The 15,959-nt window shown below is 39.0% G+C and overlaps 1 protein-coding gene across 5 annotated transcripts in view; it reads left to right on the top strand.

The window, feature by feature from the left end:
* ARID1B (AT-rich interaction domain 1B) overlaps positions 1-15,959 on the top strand; it is a 324,234-nt gene that overhangs the window by 64,214 nt on the left and 244,061 nt on the right. For all 5 annotated transcript variants that reach the window (XM_088161695.1, XM_088161694.1, XM_088161696.1 and 2 more), the window contains exon 3: positions 15,564-15,710. In XM_088161695.1, coding sequence (XP_088017821.1) covers positions 15,564-15,710 — 147 coding nt within the window. The remainder of the gene's footprint in view (positions 1-15,563; positions 15,711-15,959) is intronic.

Below are 15,959 nucleotides of genomic sequence, written 5' to 3'. Positions count from 1 at the left end.
GATAGCATATATTAGCTGGTGCCTTGTGGTGTGAAGTTGTAGCTGGATTTTTAAGGGTCCTCAGTTGACAGGTCTTCCCTTTAAGTAAAATAAAACAGCACTCCCCAAATCCCACCGCTAACCCAAAATGTGAAAAAAATATTTTCTAAAACTCCCAAATATTAGGCTAAACAGGATATATATCTTCAAGTTTTGAAGACAGTTTTTTCTCTTAAATTGATAATTTAATGACATTCACCACATATTGAAGCTATTGAGAGAATTGGATTATAAAGATTTGTAGATAGTTTTTAACAACATAGGCTATTAATTTATTTTACCTTTCTAACATTCCTGCTACTTTGAAATGTTTCTTTTTAAAGAGCTGTTATATTTTATCATAAAGCATTCCTGCTTTCACTGCAAAAGAGTATTTATTACTGCTTCTCTTCTAGGTGACATCATCTTTTCTCATCTGTTTTAAATGTAGTAAAAGGGATGGTTCTGCAAGCACACTGCTATATGTGAGGAGCAGAAGAAAACAGGTGGACATCAGAAGTGTTTTATAATGGGGTCCTACCCATAAGAGACTTCGTTTTCTGTAATTTAGTATAGAAATGTACTTGTCTGACTGCAAATCACTAATTTCACCTTTTTAATCCCCAAGTAAGACTTGATAATAGATTTTTATAGACATTTGAAGGTATTTGTGGCTACTCTATTTGTGTGGGGTTTTTGGCTGTCATTACTATTTTGAATGTTGATATTAGTTTAGAATCACAAATGTTTTACAGCTTCTTCAGCATACTAAAATTCTTCAAACATTCTGATCTTGGTGAGTAAATAGCAATACATGCCATAGTTCTTTATCTGTTTCCTGTAAAATAAATTTTTTAAAGTTTTGATAATTTAAAGGAAGGGGATTTAGTTTAGTTTTGTCTTGATGTACAAGGAAAGCTGACTAGAAGCTGAAGGACTAAAGCACCAGTTATTTAATGCTTTATTTATTTCTTGTTTGCTATTAATAAGCAGTGTTCCTATTCTTCTCCCATTCCTCTTGCCTGCTCAATCCCTACCCCGCAATTTCTGTGCTGAACATTTAAACCAGAGGTCAGTTTGGGTCCGTGTGTTGTTTAAAATATGCTCCAAGTGACCTGCTAAATGGAACAACAGCATCAGCATAAAATGCAGAGACCATATTAGGGCTGGGAGAAGGGAAGTGCACAGAGGTTATCAATAAATACTCAAATCAAAGTGAGCTTACTCTATAGATGTATTTTTTCACAGTGAACTAACAGTGTTGTTTAGCTCCAGTCCTCTTCTCATCACAGAGTAATAATCCCAGTTCGTGCTGTTCCTGTTTTCTCCTTTTCTTTCTTCTAACTCCCATAGCACAGCTTTTTCAATCCAGCATTCACTGCACATGTTCCAGTCATGAGGTTACAAAGCTGACATTGCAGTCTCAGCAGAGGTTATCTCTTTAAAATTCCCTAAAATTCCCCTTTGGCACATCCAGTTTGGCAGCTGGGTTTCTGTAGGAAACTGATGGAGCCACCCCCTCCCCTTATGTCCTTTATAAAAATAGAAATCTATTAAACCTCTGGCCAGAAGGGCAGATGGGTAAGTACTCCCTCCAAAGCAGATAGTGCTGCTTCCTAAGCTTTTCTCCCTAGTTTTATACTCTCCAAAAAAATAAAAAAAAAGAAAAGAAAAAAATTTCTATACTTCAGAGCCAGCTAAGTAATGAAAATACCTGGTTTTAAATTAAAAAGCCTGTTCTTCAGGAGGTGTGAACTCTGTGCTCTGGAAGATATATACAGCTTCTGAGAAATATTGACCTATTGTTTGAAATATTTTAAATAGTTATGCAACTGCAAAATCAGAAGCTTAGTTTAATCTTAGAAGCTCATGCCTGGACTACGCTGTAGCCACTAAAGTACAACTGGTACTCAGAGGAAGATTGCCAAACCAAACAAGAGATTGAAATACCTAACAACCAACATAGATAAGTGATCATTACCCTAATAATATTCAAGAACTAATCTAAATGGGCATTACCCACTTGCACTTCACTTTCATGCTAAGAATGTCCCTGAAATGAATTAAGTATTTGCTTTTGTCCTGCAAAGAAGGAGAGTGAATTGTGTGTATGTCCCCTTCCCTGTATCACTACTTTCCTTTGGATGTCACTCTGGGTGAGAGCAGCAATGAATTATTTTCTGTTTAAAGTGGATTAAATTTTATGGCAGAATTTGAGTGTCTTGAGTTTGAGATCTGAAAAGCGAGTGTCGTCCCTGAAAGTCAAGGAGAGGCTTCTTTTGTAGCTTCAGTTGATAGTGCAGCAGCTTTCTCGTGGCACCTCTCCCTTAGAAGGGCTCTGCATGGAGAGCTGGAAGTTGTTACTTTGCACATGGAATGCTTCTTTGGAAAGTGAGAATTGTGGATTTGGATTCACGAGATGAGAAGAGCCACGGAAAACCTAAAGCAAAGAATCTGCAGTTCAACAGCAGCCAAAGCCAGCCCAGCTGGTACCTTCAGTGCCACTTCCCTCTTGTCGCTGCTGGGTTCATCTGGTCGTGCGGAATTGTTTTGGTGAGCTAAGCCAGCAGAAGGCTGTCCATTATCCTTCTGCTGTTTGAGTGTGGCAGAGCCCTTGGTAGAGAGTCAGGGAGAACTGACAGGATGGGTGAAGGAGCGGGGCTTCTGTGGCAGCAGACAGATTGGCTTGCAGCTGTAGACCAGTTGTGTTGGTGCTTTTGCCTCTGGAGCATTATACAAAATGTGATCAACTCGCACTGTGTCTTCCGTAGTGCCTGCTGTCAGGAGACCTTTCTGCAGCTCCTCAGCGTGCAGAGGTGGACACTGGGCAGCTGTGAGACAGGAACCCACACTGGGCATTGGATGAGGAGCTTGGGAGCATTTCTGCATGGCATTTTTTCTAGAACAGCTTTGAATGGCGCCTTCCTGAAAATGTGTGGGTTTTCCATCGTCCTTGGAAGAACATAGCATTCTGTTGGCCCCACTAAAGAACTGCAACAGTAGCTGGAATTTTGTCTCACTCTGCCTGGTACCTGTGATCGCTCTTTGAGCTCACGAATGGGCTCATCTTATCTCTTTGCTGATGGTCAACAGTGACTACATGCCCCTGACACTTGATGCTAAATCCCATATGAGTTGCACAGGGCATTGCATTTTCTCATTGTAAGCTACTGTGTCTTGGTTTTACTGAGGAAAACCTTTGCTAACATGGCCTCACTACTTAACCATCTTTGAGTCAGCCTGAAGCCCTTTTCTTAGTATGTTTTTTATGCAATGAATTGTCTACGTTCTTCTTCCGCTGTTTTTACCACTCCTGATTTCCTCACCTATTATTTATTAAGAGCTTGGTATGTGTTTGTCATGTGAAACAAGTTTGTCTCCTTGTCTTGTGTTTGCTGGGACATCCCCCCGCTTACCCCCTGTCATGAACAACACAGTGGTTCTAATAAACTGTAACATGAAGGATATGGCAAGTTTATCACCAGTCTCTGTGGAAGAGTGTAATGCATTGTGTGCGCACCTGTAACCCATTTCAGTGTGAAGTCAGATGGGCTAACACAGATTTCCCTTCTCCGCCACATGTGCAGAGAAATTTATTTATGTAACAAAAAACTGTTGACAGTCACCTCCTGCACTCCCTTTTTGAACAAACTGCTTCTTAAAACATTTTGTAAGGAGAAGTTAGAAGGCAGAAGATGAATGTTCACCAAGTGTGGGGGGAGTTGCGGTTGACTTGGGGCTGAAGTGAGGAAGGTGTAAGGTCCTCACTTGTCTGTTGCAAATGTTCTTTCTTAATCAGCTTTCCAAACAGTCTGGAGGCTGGGTCTCTTGTGCTTACCTGGGACATATTACACAAAAGCAAAACAAACTATTCAGTTTCCTGCTTATCTCTTAGTTGTGGCAAAATGCACTGTACCAGATAGGTCCCACCATTCTTTACTGCCTGAGTATCCTAGAGGAAAAAAACCCCCAAAGGTGATTGGTTTCTTTGTTTTTAGCTGAAAGATTTCTCCATAATGCAGCTGTCTTGTCAAAAGATACTCTTCAAGACTTTACAGTTTGGAGGTATTGAATGTTCCTGATGGATCCTTTAAAGTGTTTCAAAGTGCATAATTGGGGCACTTGAGCATAAAACTACAATTATACACTTGTGTGTTAATTTTGTGTACAGATAGATATTACTTCAGTCTGGACATAAATGAGAAGGAAACATTTTCTTGTGTGTGTAGGGATTTGTTTTGTGAATGTTTAAACAAAATAGGTGTTCAGATAATAGCCCGAAACAACAAGACTTGGGGGAAGCGGGGCTTGAGCTTTCAAGAAAGGAAGGAGCATGTGTGGATATGCTGGAGATGCTTGCATGCTTTGAAAGAATGGTAGGTATTATGAACATTAACAGATGAAGCACAATATTTGAGTTACATTTACATGCAATGTTAATTTAAAAAAAGTTCTAGTAGTTGGGTAGAATGAATATATGAATGTGGTGGTTGATTCTTCATAGGTTTTTAAGGGGCCTATTTTCAATTAAGCAAAACAGGTAATTTTTGATAAGTTATGTTAGGACTTTAAAGGTTCTCATTTGTTTTTCTGTTCCATTTTGAGTATAATGTTACATGAATTGGATTAACTGTATCCAGATACTTACATTTAGCAGATGTTTCTAAAACTTACTTGTGGTAACTGATAGGAGGAATAATTTACAGTAATCATCTTATTTTGAGTATAATAAAGCTGTAATTATTTTTAAAATTATGATATGCTATACGGTTTCAGCTATGAATTTATAAGATAGATGTCTTTGATGTTTCTGTCAGAGTTCTTTTGATGTTTTCCAGTGCTAAGTAATAGGTCAAATTAAATAATAGAAATAGAATAAATCAAATATCTGAACTCTGTGGCTACAAGGAATGATTTGAAAGTTTTCTTTTAAAAATACTTGCAGGAATATTTGGAATCACAGCTGATATGTAAGTACTCCTGTTTAAGAGGCTGACTTGGTTTTTATCTGTTCCCAGTAGGGAAAGGGAAAGAAAAGCCATCACAGAAAAGATCTACATCTTACCTTTTTTAAAAATTGTTTTGGTTGGTTTTGGTTTTATTGGTGGTGCACTTTGATCAAATTCATTTAAAGAAGAAAGGCTTCTGATAGGAGTTGCTCCGTATTTCTTGATTTTCTAAGCCAGCCTAAGTACCTTCAAAATAATACTGAGGAACTATTCAACAGGAGTGGGATCCTGATCTTAGGCAGTTAATGCTATGCTGCAGGATAATAAATTGTCCTGGATGGGTAGAAATGTAATCAAATTTTCTTACCGTTAGTTCAGCCAGCATTCTCTTTGCCTCAGGATTCCTTGCTGTGGGGAATTTTTAATGTCCAGGTGAAAAGTATGATTTTGATTCTGCTATAATAGAAGAAACTAAGAGAATTTGGACTGTACAAATGACTAAATTTATCACAGGTATTGCTGAACCTAAATGATAGATATGGGAGGTCATCCCTTTTTCTTTGTGTGTTGAGTGACCTGTTGTGCTGTGGACACTACTTGGGGATTCAAATCCATAATGGGAACACAAAGAGCTGTAAATCTCTTCTGTCATTTTATGTTCATTGCAAGTTTTCTTAATTAAAAGTCTGATACTCCTTAACACAGTGGAGGACCAGAACAAAAGATGCCTTGCTGGTCTGCTGTTTGTGGGGGTTAACTCCAAAGTGATAACTTTGTCAAAGGTGTTTGTGCCAAAACCAGAGGGGTTCTCTGTTAAAGACCAGAAATTGGTGCACCCCTTGGCAGATAACTTTGTACTAAGACACTACTAAACTGAAGTATAGAATCATACAATGGTCTGGGTCAGAAGGGACCTTGAAAAATCATCAAATTCCAACCACCCTGCTATGGGCAGGGACACCTTCCAGTAGACTAGGCTGTTTAAAGCCCCATCCAACCTGGTCTTGAACACTTCCAGGGATAGGGCATCCAGAACTTCTCTGGGCAGCCTGTTCCAATGCTTCACCATTCTCACATCCTTTCCTAATACCTAATTTAAACCTGCCTTCTTTCACTGTGAAGCCATGCCCTTTTGTTCTGTTACCACATGCTGTTGTACAAAAACCCTCTGCAGCTCTCTTTTAGAGTCTCTTTACATACTGGGTGTAAGGGTGTGCACTGTAAGGGTCTGTGAAGCCCCATGAACTGGACAAGTTTAGGTGAAAAGAAGAGAAAGGCTTAGCTTGCTTAAGAGTGTGTGGCATTGCTCCCTGTGGAAGATCTTTTATATTCTTCTCCTGCTGTTTTAAGAGATACAGTGAAGGGCTCTGAACGATCTCAAATGATTTAGTTCTGAATGCCATTGAGTTCAGGAATGGTAAAGACAGTATTCATCAAGATTGATATCTTTGGAGGAGAACATGAATTAATTAAAAAGCACCCTTTTCTTTCGAAAGACTGGAAGAAAGAAGGAAAACTCAAGGGTGTGCAAGATGTCAGGGAAGCAATGATAAACAGGGTGTATGCACATTCTGCCTTTTCTCACTACTGAGATTAAAGCATGCTTGCAATTTTTCCTCCTACCAAGACAATGTACCAGAAGAAATCTGGAGTGAAAGCTATTTCATTGGGGGATTTTACAGTCTCCAGTAGTTAAGTGTTAGGTGTCTCTCTGTGTATAAAGGTATAAAATTGGAGGATTACTCAATGCAGCTGGATTATCTGCTATTCAAACTCAACCCATACCTCTCATTTATGTTCCCTACTTTAGAAGGTTTGAATGGCATTGCAGAATTTGTCTGAAGAAATAAGTTTCTCTATATTTTTTTAACCCTATTTTATTTTAATCACCATATGGGAACTAGTGGTCAAAATTGTTACAAATTTCCTGGAAAATAAATGGCAACTAGAGGATTTGGGGATCAGAGATCACTGTTTATTCCATTCATGGATGCTCAAGAAGTGCCCTGTAATAAACTATTTGTTATATGATTAAAAGTCAGTTAAATATAGGTTATTGCATTTTTCTTTAATGGCTGGCATTTCATAGGTGAATTTCATGCTACTCACGCAGCAAGAGGTGAGGTTTCCTTCAAGTTTTTTACTGAAGCCCCAGCCATTAGAATCACCACAGACATCAGGTTGTGACAGTTCTGATGTGCTTTTCCTTATATTGGTTTATAAAGTGGAAATCTATTACTTAAGCAGATTGCATGATCTCTTTAAATTCTTTTGATCACTTAAAAAAAAAAGGAAGGCAGAGTATAAGAATAGGTATCTTACCTGACTCATCACTTAAGAGTGTCTATGTGTATGTAGGCACTATGATTTCTCTCTATTTGTAATGCAATATATCGAAATAGCTCTTCTAAAAACAATTCGGTTGCAAAGTTTTAGTCTTCTCTATAGTGTCAGTCTGAGAACATAGATGTGGCAATGTGGAAATCTCTTACTGGAGATTATATTTTCATCCCTTAACTTGCAGAATGGACCAAATGTTGCGTTAGTTCAAGCTGTAATGCACTGTGTGAATCAACACTGCTGTAGGAAAAATTTCTTCCTTTTGTTTCTAGACTCAGCTGTTTACCTCTCCCTTGAAACTAATTTTAGCTCATCTGAAACATGCAAATTTTTTATTTTTGTTTGTTGTTTTTAGGGGAAGGTGGGAGTGGGAGGCGGTTGTGATATTGGCATGGATTTAGCATTTACAGCAGAGGTAGTTTTCATCAATTTCTGACAGGGGAATCAAAGTGTTCTTTTTTGGAAGGAGAGATATTGCTTTTCCCTATAAATGATTGACTATTTTGTGGTAGTAGTCTTTATTTATTTGGCTCTCATCATGAAGAATAGCAAACTTATTCAAAATCTCAGTACATCAAAAATATATCAATACATAAAACATAAGTACTATTCCATACTACAGTCTGTGCAAAAAACTATGTTAATAAGATGTGAAGGTTGCACAGCTAAGAAGTCAGAAAACATAAATGATAAGATTCTAGCAGCCACATTAACTAAGCCACATTTCACATCCTCTGTATTTTATGAAATGCCTTTGACAACATAAATCAGAAAGAGAAGGTGCTATATATGTGTAACATGGCTCAGTTAATGTTGCTTTTGGAACTTTAACATCTATATTTTCTGACTGGAGAGTTCCTTAATCATGTAATCTTAGATTTTTTACACTTTTTTTTGGTAGGTTGTTTTGGGGCTTTTTTTGGGAGAGGAAAATTGTCTGTATTAATAATTGGTTAGCTCATGTTGCTTTGATTTTAGCTACAGTAAAAGGCAGTATATAGAGAACACCTTATGACAGGTACATATGTGATGCCATATACATTGCACTGACAAGTGGTGTAATTGTGCTGTTGTGTAGTTCTTGGGGAAAGGGGGATTACAGGCATGTGTGTAAGTCCTGTCCTTTCTGTAGTTCTGGGTATGACTGCATTGCAGACTGCAGCGTCTCGTGAAGAGGGTTGAGCTACCTTTTTAAATGAACTGGCTTGTGTACAAGAAGCAGTCTGGCTGTAAGAGTGTGGGTCTCCCTTTGACCTAATTCACCCTTCTGTGGAGCATGGCAAATCAGCTGAGCACAGCTTTTGGTGTAGGCTCCTGCCAGTGTCTGAGCTAGTTTGCAGATCTCTGTGCTGCACTGCAGTCTTCAACATAGGCATGCATTTAATGACTCTGCAAAATCCACTACCTTGCAAGTTCTGGAATGGGGATTATTGTTGTATTATTGTGACACAGAAACATGCTTTTTATGCTTTTGCTTCCTTGTTTTGTGTCACAGGGTGGACCAATATCAAGCCTAGTGTTAATATTTTAAAGGCTGTTAATAAGATTTTAAAGTTCATACTTCAGTGTAAAGGCAAGCAGTGTAGGAAAGACAGTAACACAGGTGAACATTGTGACCAATGAATTGTCAAAAGGTCAAAGCTAAGTGAGAAGAAGTAATGGAATTTATAGAATGTATGAAAAAAATGCCGTAGCATCAGGATTTCAGATTTACCTCTGATTAATAGCCTTGACATTAACACCCAGCTTTCTACTTGGTTTCTTTTTAGATTATTTTTCTTTTTTGTCATTCAGTGAGAAGGATTTTTAGCCTTCATTAAGAGTGTGTGCGCAAGCATGTTGGGGTTGAACATGTTGATTTGAGACAGGAGACCATGCTGCCCCTAACTGTGACAGAATATTCACTGAACATGTGCCAGAGGATTTCCTTATGCTGTATAAGCATATTATATTTTTCTTCTTCCTATAGTTTAGCTAAACATACAGATGAAGACCTGGGCTTATGTGAATTTGAAAGTTCCAGATATGAACCAGATCTTTTTGTTAAGTGTGTGAAAGTCAGGGAGTTAGTTTTCCATTACAGCTTTCTATTGGAAAGTATGGAGAAATGCATGGTTTGAATATCTGGAGGAAAATACTTGGGGTTTGGCAGAGGTCTGACTTTGGAAATCTAAAACTGAAACAGAAGTTGTTTCAGAAATCACAAGTGTTTTATTTGAGGGTTTGATAGGAACTGAGTGACATCTTTCTTTAAAGTTATAACTGAATTGACCACTGCAAAATTAAAACAAGTAGAATGACATACTTTCGTTAACCTTTTGTTAAGTGAAGGAATATGCTGTTTTACTCCTAATGTAGGGTTTTATTTTTCTGAGATTGCCCTTCACTATACATTTAAAAATTCTAATTTCTATGTAATTACAGTGTTACAGGTGCTAAGAAAGTGGAATGCTACTGATGATTTTATTACCCAGGATGGTACTTGTTTCACAATATTCTGTCTCACTGCTCCTCAGCAAAGTTGGCCACTGAACCAGATAGTGCCACCCTTTCTTCTGAGTGGCACCCCTGCCCCTGAAGTTCAGTTTTACTTTTCTCTGTAAGCTGGGCTTAATGCTGATCAGGCCAGACAAACCTGTTTTCCCCCAGATTTTTATATCATGACACTGTGGTCCACAGCTTCCAGATTGTGTTATTGCCTTCTACCAGTGTCATCCAGGGTAATGGATATCCAGTAACATGCCTCACTTTTTGGGCACCCAGTAGATTTCAGGGAGAAGCAAGGATGTAGGCAGGACTCTTCCCCTGTAGTGAGCATGTCATGGTATCTAAGGTGTTGCAGTGGATCCCAGAGCGACTTTGCAGAGCTTTTTGTCATGGGGGACATGTAAAGATTCTTCCATTATTGACTGGATGTAGCCATCAGGATGGTGTAAAAGGGCAGTAGCTGCATATTGCTGGTATTATTAGTGTAACTATGCTAACACACTAATTCTGTTACATTTTAATTTTTAAAATTATTATAATGACTCTAATGCTGTCTAATGATCCTTCTTCTTTGACATCAGTCAGGATTGTGCATGCAAAAATTGCTTAGATCTTCCATTTCTATCAAGGTATTACCTGGAAAAAGAATGCCTGCCACCAGATCCCTTATTCAAACAAGAATTAAATATAATGGGCTAAGGTATAGGTTTAATTGGATTTGCCCCATCTCTTCATTTTGGCTGCCAATTTTGTTCCTTTTATTCTCATCCTTTCTTTCTTTGTGTTCAGAGTGGTGCAATCAGTGATGGTCAGTCATACTTCTCCCAAAATAATGCTATTTATATTGTGCAAGTCAGATAGGAGTCCAAAATAATTATTACAGTTTCTGTGCTTGCCTAGGAATAGATTAAAACTCAGGTCTGTTCTCACTTCAACTGTCCCCAGAATGTCTGCACTACCACAGGCATGATGAAGTTTGCCAAATTCTTGTCTCCTGCATTGTGTGGCCAAAAAAATGTGGGTGTAAGGGAGAAGGGGAGGGAGGGTTTACTTTATGAAGAAAGAGGATGCTTGGGCCATTCACTCCAAGCATTGTAAGTAATTGGCTTTAGATTTGTTTTGTTCTGGGGAGATTTTAATTAAGCTTTTTTTTTTTTGTATGCTGTTTAATAAACATTTGTCCATAAGCGGTATCTTGTGATCCCCATCAGTAAAGCAGGAGGATTAATTTGCATGTTGTTGTTTGTTATTTATTTAAATAGCCACAGCAGTTATAGGGAGTGTTCTGCTAAGGCAGTAGTGATGAGTCTCTGCACTGAAAAGAACAGCATCCAAACACACATGTAGTATTATGAGTATTGCTGTATTTTAGGTGGTGGTTTTTGGTTGTTTATTCAAACAGTTTGGATTGGGAGGATATGGAGGAAAATTGTAACATAAGTAGCTAATATGTAGGATCAGAACAAGAGCCTGGTACCCTTCCTTAAACCTTCAGTGTCTGAAAGCAGATTGCTTGGGAAAATGTTTTTTGCTTGGGAAAATAAAGAAAATGGAGAGCTTTGGAAGTCAAAGTGTTATTGTCTCTTCAGGTTGCTTACATTTGTTACTTAGTATCTTGCAGGTCAGTTTCATTGTTTTTTCTGGGGACTTGACTGCCTTGCAAAGAGGCGAGAAGGTAGGCATGGCTCTATCAGGGCAGATCAAGGGTTCATGTAGTCCCGTATATCCTGCCTCCAGTGGAGGCTTTAATTGGACGCCTAGAGGAGAGTCAGAACAAAGCAAGCATGTGGTACTTCCCCCAGTACTCTTCACGCCTCCAGCTATTTTCAGTTCAGGGACTTCCTGAGCCAGATGTGGCTCTATAAATTTGGTAACCCTCAGAGGATGTATTTTGTGAACTTTTCCAGTCTTTGCTTGAGCCCACATAAACTTTCAGCTTTCAAAACATCAGTTTGGCAAGGAGTTCTAAACATCTGCTACCTCTGTGACTAGAGAACCTGTTTCTCTCCTGTTTTGAAGTTTGCTTCTGCTATTGAATGCATCCTGATTGTTGTTGGACAAGATGCTTTTGTAAGCTTTCCACCATGTTCCTACTTTCTGGTGTCTTTTCCATCTTCAAAGGGTTATAGATTATTTTTATGGAAACTGTTCTGTACCTATGATGATTCTTGTTGCATTTCCCTGAACCTTTTTGTCTCATCTTTCCTAGTAAGTCCAAGAAGTCAGTAGGGAGGGATTTTCTTTTGCTGTGTTGATGTTTTCTAAATCTCATCTTCATTCTTATCTGTCCTGATTTATCCAGAACAGTCATCAGTGTTATATAGTCTTAAATTACTCAAATCTCTGACTTTTCTTTTTAAGCCGTACTGCAATTCTCACCTACCAAAGCAGCTCCAGTTTAGAGGTTGTATATGGTCATTAGTAATTTAGCTTTTTGAATTTGATTAGACCTCTGGAGTGATACTTTATGGTCCCAAGCCACTTCTCACTGATCATTTGTCTCTTTATTCTATGAAAAGTCCCATCAGATTCAGAGACATTTATCAAGTCCCTCACAAAGGATTCCAGCATGGGAACACCCCAAGATTTTTCCACAGTTCACACTAGAGCGAAAGATTTTGTTAAGCTTCTCTGTGATGGCATTGTGCTCTCTGTATCTCCCCTTATACCTTCATCATTCGTCACTTCAGACTCTGGCAGATCTCCTGCTTCTGATGTGTTTGAAGAAATGAATCATTACTCATTTGATTCTCTTTTCTAGCTGTTCCAACAGTTCTTTCTGGCCTGTCTTACTACATTTGAAGTGCCAGAGTTTACAGTCTTTTCTGTTTTCCTCATTTGGGCCTGGTGCTGGCTTATTGAAGGGGATGTCTTTTTGCTTCTAGAAAGCTGCAGTGAGCCTTGCTGATGTCCCTTTGCTCTTATCAAGTTTTTCTGAATGATGGTGAATATTGTTTCTGTGCTTTCCATGTGGTTGTTGTTAAACAGCTTTGATGCTGCCAGTCAGATTTTATTTCTCATAGCTGTCTGTTAGAGATTCCTTTTAACAAGCTTTTTCATTTTTGTATAGTTACACTATTTGAAGTTAAGCATGACAGTAGTAGATCCCTTGGGTTTCATTGTTCCTGTAGGGATGCTCAATTTAACTCTGTTATGGTCACTGATGCACAGTGGTTCTGCAGCTGCAGGATGCAGTAGTAGATGATTCTTGCTGTTCCAGACTGAGCCAAAGGGAGCAGCTCTTCATGCAGATTCCCTTACCTGCAGTTCCATGGAACAACCTTTGACAGTTATCTGATACTTTGGTTTTTCAGCTTTGTAGTCTGCTTACTCAGTCTGTCTGGGAGGAGTTGAAATCTCCCCCTAATCAATCTTGCAGCATGCCTTTTGCTGATCTTGCTGGTGTGCTGCTGTCAGCATTGTTGTAGTCTGGCCATGCATGGTGGTTCCAGCACTCCATCTTCTTGATCTCACCAAGCTCCAGACCTCGGTGAGATGGAGTTTCATTTTGATTAGTTTTTAAATGCTATGTAGCATGTAATGTTACTTTGTTATTAGCTGCCTTCCCCCTGAACTTGTATTCTGCTAGTGACCCCATGAATTTTTTCCTTTCTACCATATTTCTTACATGACCACTATTAGTGCTTTTGTTTGCAATTTGATGTTCCAGTGAGCCAAGCCACCCCTCTTTGTGTAGAAGTCCGTGTATTATTGGAATTTCTTGTTGCCACTCTATTTACTCTGCAGTCACTGCATGTCTATTTTTCATTCTTTGATTCTTCTCATCATCTTCATTTGATGACCCAGAATCTCCATGTCTTCATTTGACATAGCTATTCACACTTTTAACCATGTGTTCTTCTAATCCCCTCTTAATTTTAAAATTTCATTTTCTTGCACCTTATATACCAATGACCTGGCTCCTATGTTAAAGTGAACTCCAGCTCTCCTGTACAAGTGTCTTTATTCTAGAAATATTCTGTTTGCTCATGCATCTGATCTTTTGCTTTGTTACCATCCTGTCAACTGGCATTCAAGTTCCCTTTTTTTTGTCTTTTTTTCTAGCAGCCCATATTTTGCTGTCTGGCTATCTTTCCTTTTCTTCCCAGTGTAACTGGAACCCAGATGGGCCACAACATAGGTTTCTCCTCAGCATTTACTAGGAACCACTCCAGGCTCTGTGACCTTTGCAGATGATGGGCAAATCACCATGTGGTCTTCTGTCAGATCCCAGACTCCAGCTGCCTGTTTGCCTGATGATATTCCAACACACCCTTTTTAGTTTACGTTATAAAGGCCTCATTTATGCATCACTGGGGAGAGGGTATTTGTCAGAAAGGGTTGCTTTGGTCACAGAAACATTCAACTGCCAGTGAAATTATGGGAAAGGAAATGGAAGTGAGGGCAAAGAGAGCAAGTGCAGGAATGAGGTTACAGTGCTGACTTTAGGGGTAACCAAGAGGTGGGACTACCAACTTCTGGCAGAAGTAATAGGAGCAGATCAAGCTGTGGTAATAAAAACACCCTAGGCAGGTGTTTAACTTTGTATTATTGCTATTATTATTACTGTTGTTATTATTATTATCGTTATCATTATTATTATTATTATCACCTAGCAAATACTGTTGAATGAATGTAGTAAATTAACTTTAGGTAGAACAGGTATGTGTTTGCTTGTTGAATAAACAGATGTATCATTACATCAGAATTTCAGTAGCAACAGATCAGAGATCAAAGCATTTCAGATGTGCTCAGGTATTTGAGTCACTTGCTTAGGGCAGGGATGTGCAGGACCAACGGGAGGGCCATTCTTGGAGGGAGAAGTCATGTGCTGCATCTTATTTTTCTGAAATGATATTAAATTCCAGAGTTTGGGGAAAAGCATAGGTACTTAAAATCAAGGAAATCTTGGCAGGATATCAAGAGTCTATTGAAAGTGTGCTTTTTCAAATACCTCAGGAAAATGTCAGTGTCTATTGATACAAGGCTTAGAGACTAAACTAATGCAGAAAATTTCTCTGACATTGTAATTGACTTGGTTTTGATTCTAACTTAAATTCTCAGTGTGTGCAGGTTCTCAGTACGTGATACATGTTCCAGCTGGTGTGTAACACATTGTTTTGTTTTGTTATTATTTTTAAAAAAAGTATATATCTTAGTAGGGGGGAGAAGACTAAGAGAGATTGAACTTGACAAAATCAAAATCCTGCCAAACTCCAAGACTTTTGTATAAGGCTTAAATACAAACACTAAAACCCTGAGGATTGTGGGCAAAACATTAAATAAATATTAGTACCTGATTGGTAAAAAAAGCAAAGAAAATTTTTTAAAAAAGCATTTTGCATTTCTCTTTCAATGTCTGTTTAAGAGTTATGCCATTTTTCCACGGTTCTTGGGTCAGCACATCAGAATGATTCCTCTGTTGATTCGCCTGAGTAGTGTGCCCATGGAGAGCAAATATTTCAAATAACTGCTTCTGTGTTTTAAGGGTGGGTATTACAAAATTGTGATGTTCAGAAGTGTGGTATTTTCCTTAGAAGCTCTTCCTGAAAAGAGTAACTATGCAGGGCACTTGGGCTTACTGCTGTTGCTAAGGCAAGCCGATCTAAGGGTTCCCATGAGCTGCTGAGTAAAGGACTCAGAGCAGCGGGTCAGGTGTGCAGCTGGGGATATCACTTCTGCTGAGGTTGCCACATGGGTGGGACACAGCTTGATTTCATGTTCTTCTGCTTCCACTCATGCATTTGCTTTGCTTGGCTCTTCCAACAGATCCCACCTCAGTATGGACAGCAAGGTGTAAGTGGCTACTGCCAGCAGGGCCAGCAGCCGTACTACAACCAGCAGCCGCAGCCGCAGCACCTGCCGCCCCAGGCACAGTATCTGTCACAGGCCCAGCAGAGGTACCAGGCTCAGCAGGTAAGCACTGTCCTCTGCTACTGACACTCCCCCTGGGGCTGGGAGTGTAAAGGGGGCCCGTGTGCACTGAACAAAACACACCCCTCGTCTTTCGTGTTAATTGAATAACAGTAATTAAATACTAAATTGGGCAAAATTAAATAAATGTGGAATCAGACCAAATCCTTCTGAGTGATCTTCAGGATATATACACAAATACATCTGCGCGCATTTTCAGACTTCATTTCATACCACTTGTTTAGGGTAAAG

Source organism: Sturnus vulgaris, chromosome 3 (assembly GCF_052056855.1).
Source record: "Sturnus vulgaris isolate bStuVul1 chromosome 3, bStuVul1.hap1, whole genome shotgun sequence".
NCBI classification, from domain to species: domain Eukaryota; kingdom Metazoa; phylum Chordata; class Aves; order Passeriformes; family Sturnidae; genus Sturnus; species Sturnus vulgaris.
Note: the sequence above shows the minus strand (reverse complement) of the source record. Positions and strands in the feature narration are given on the sequence as shown.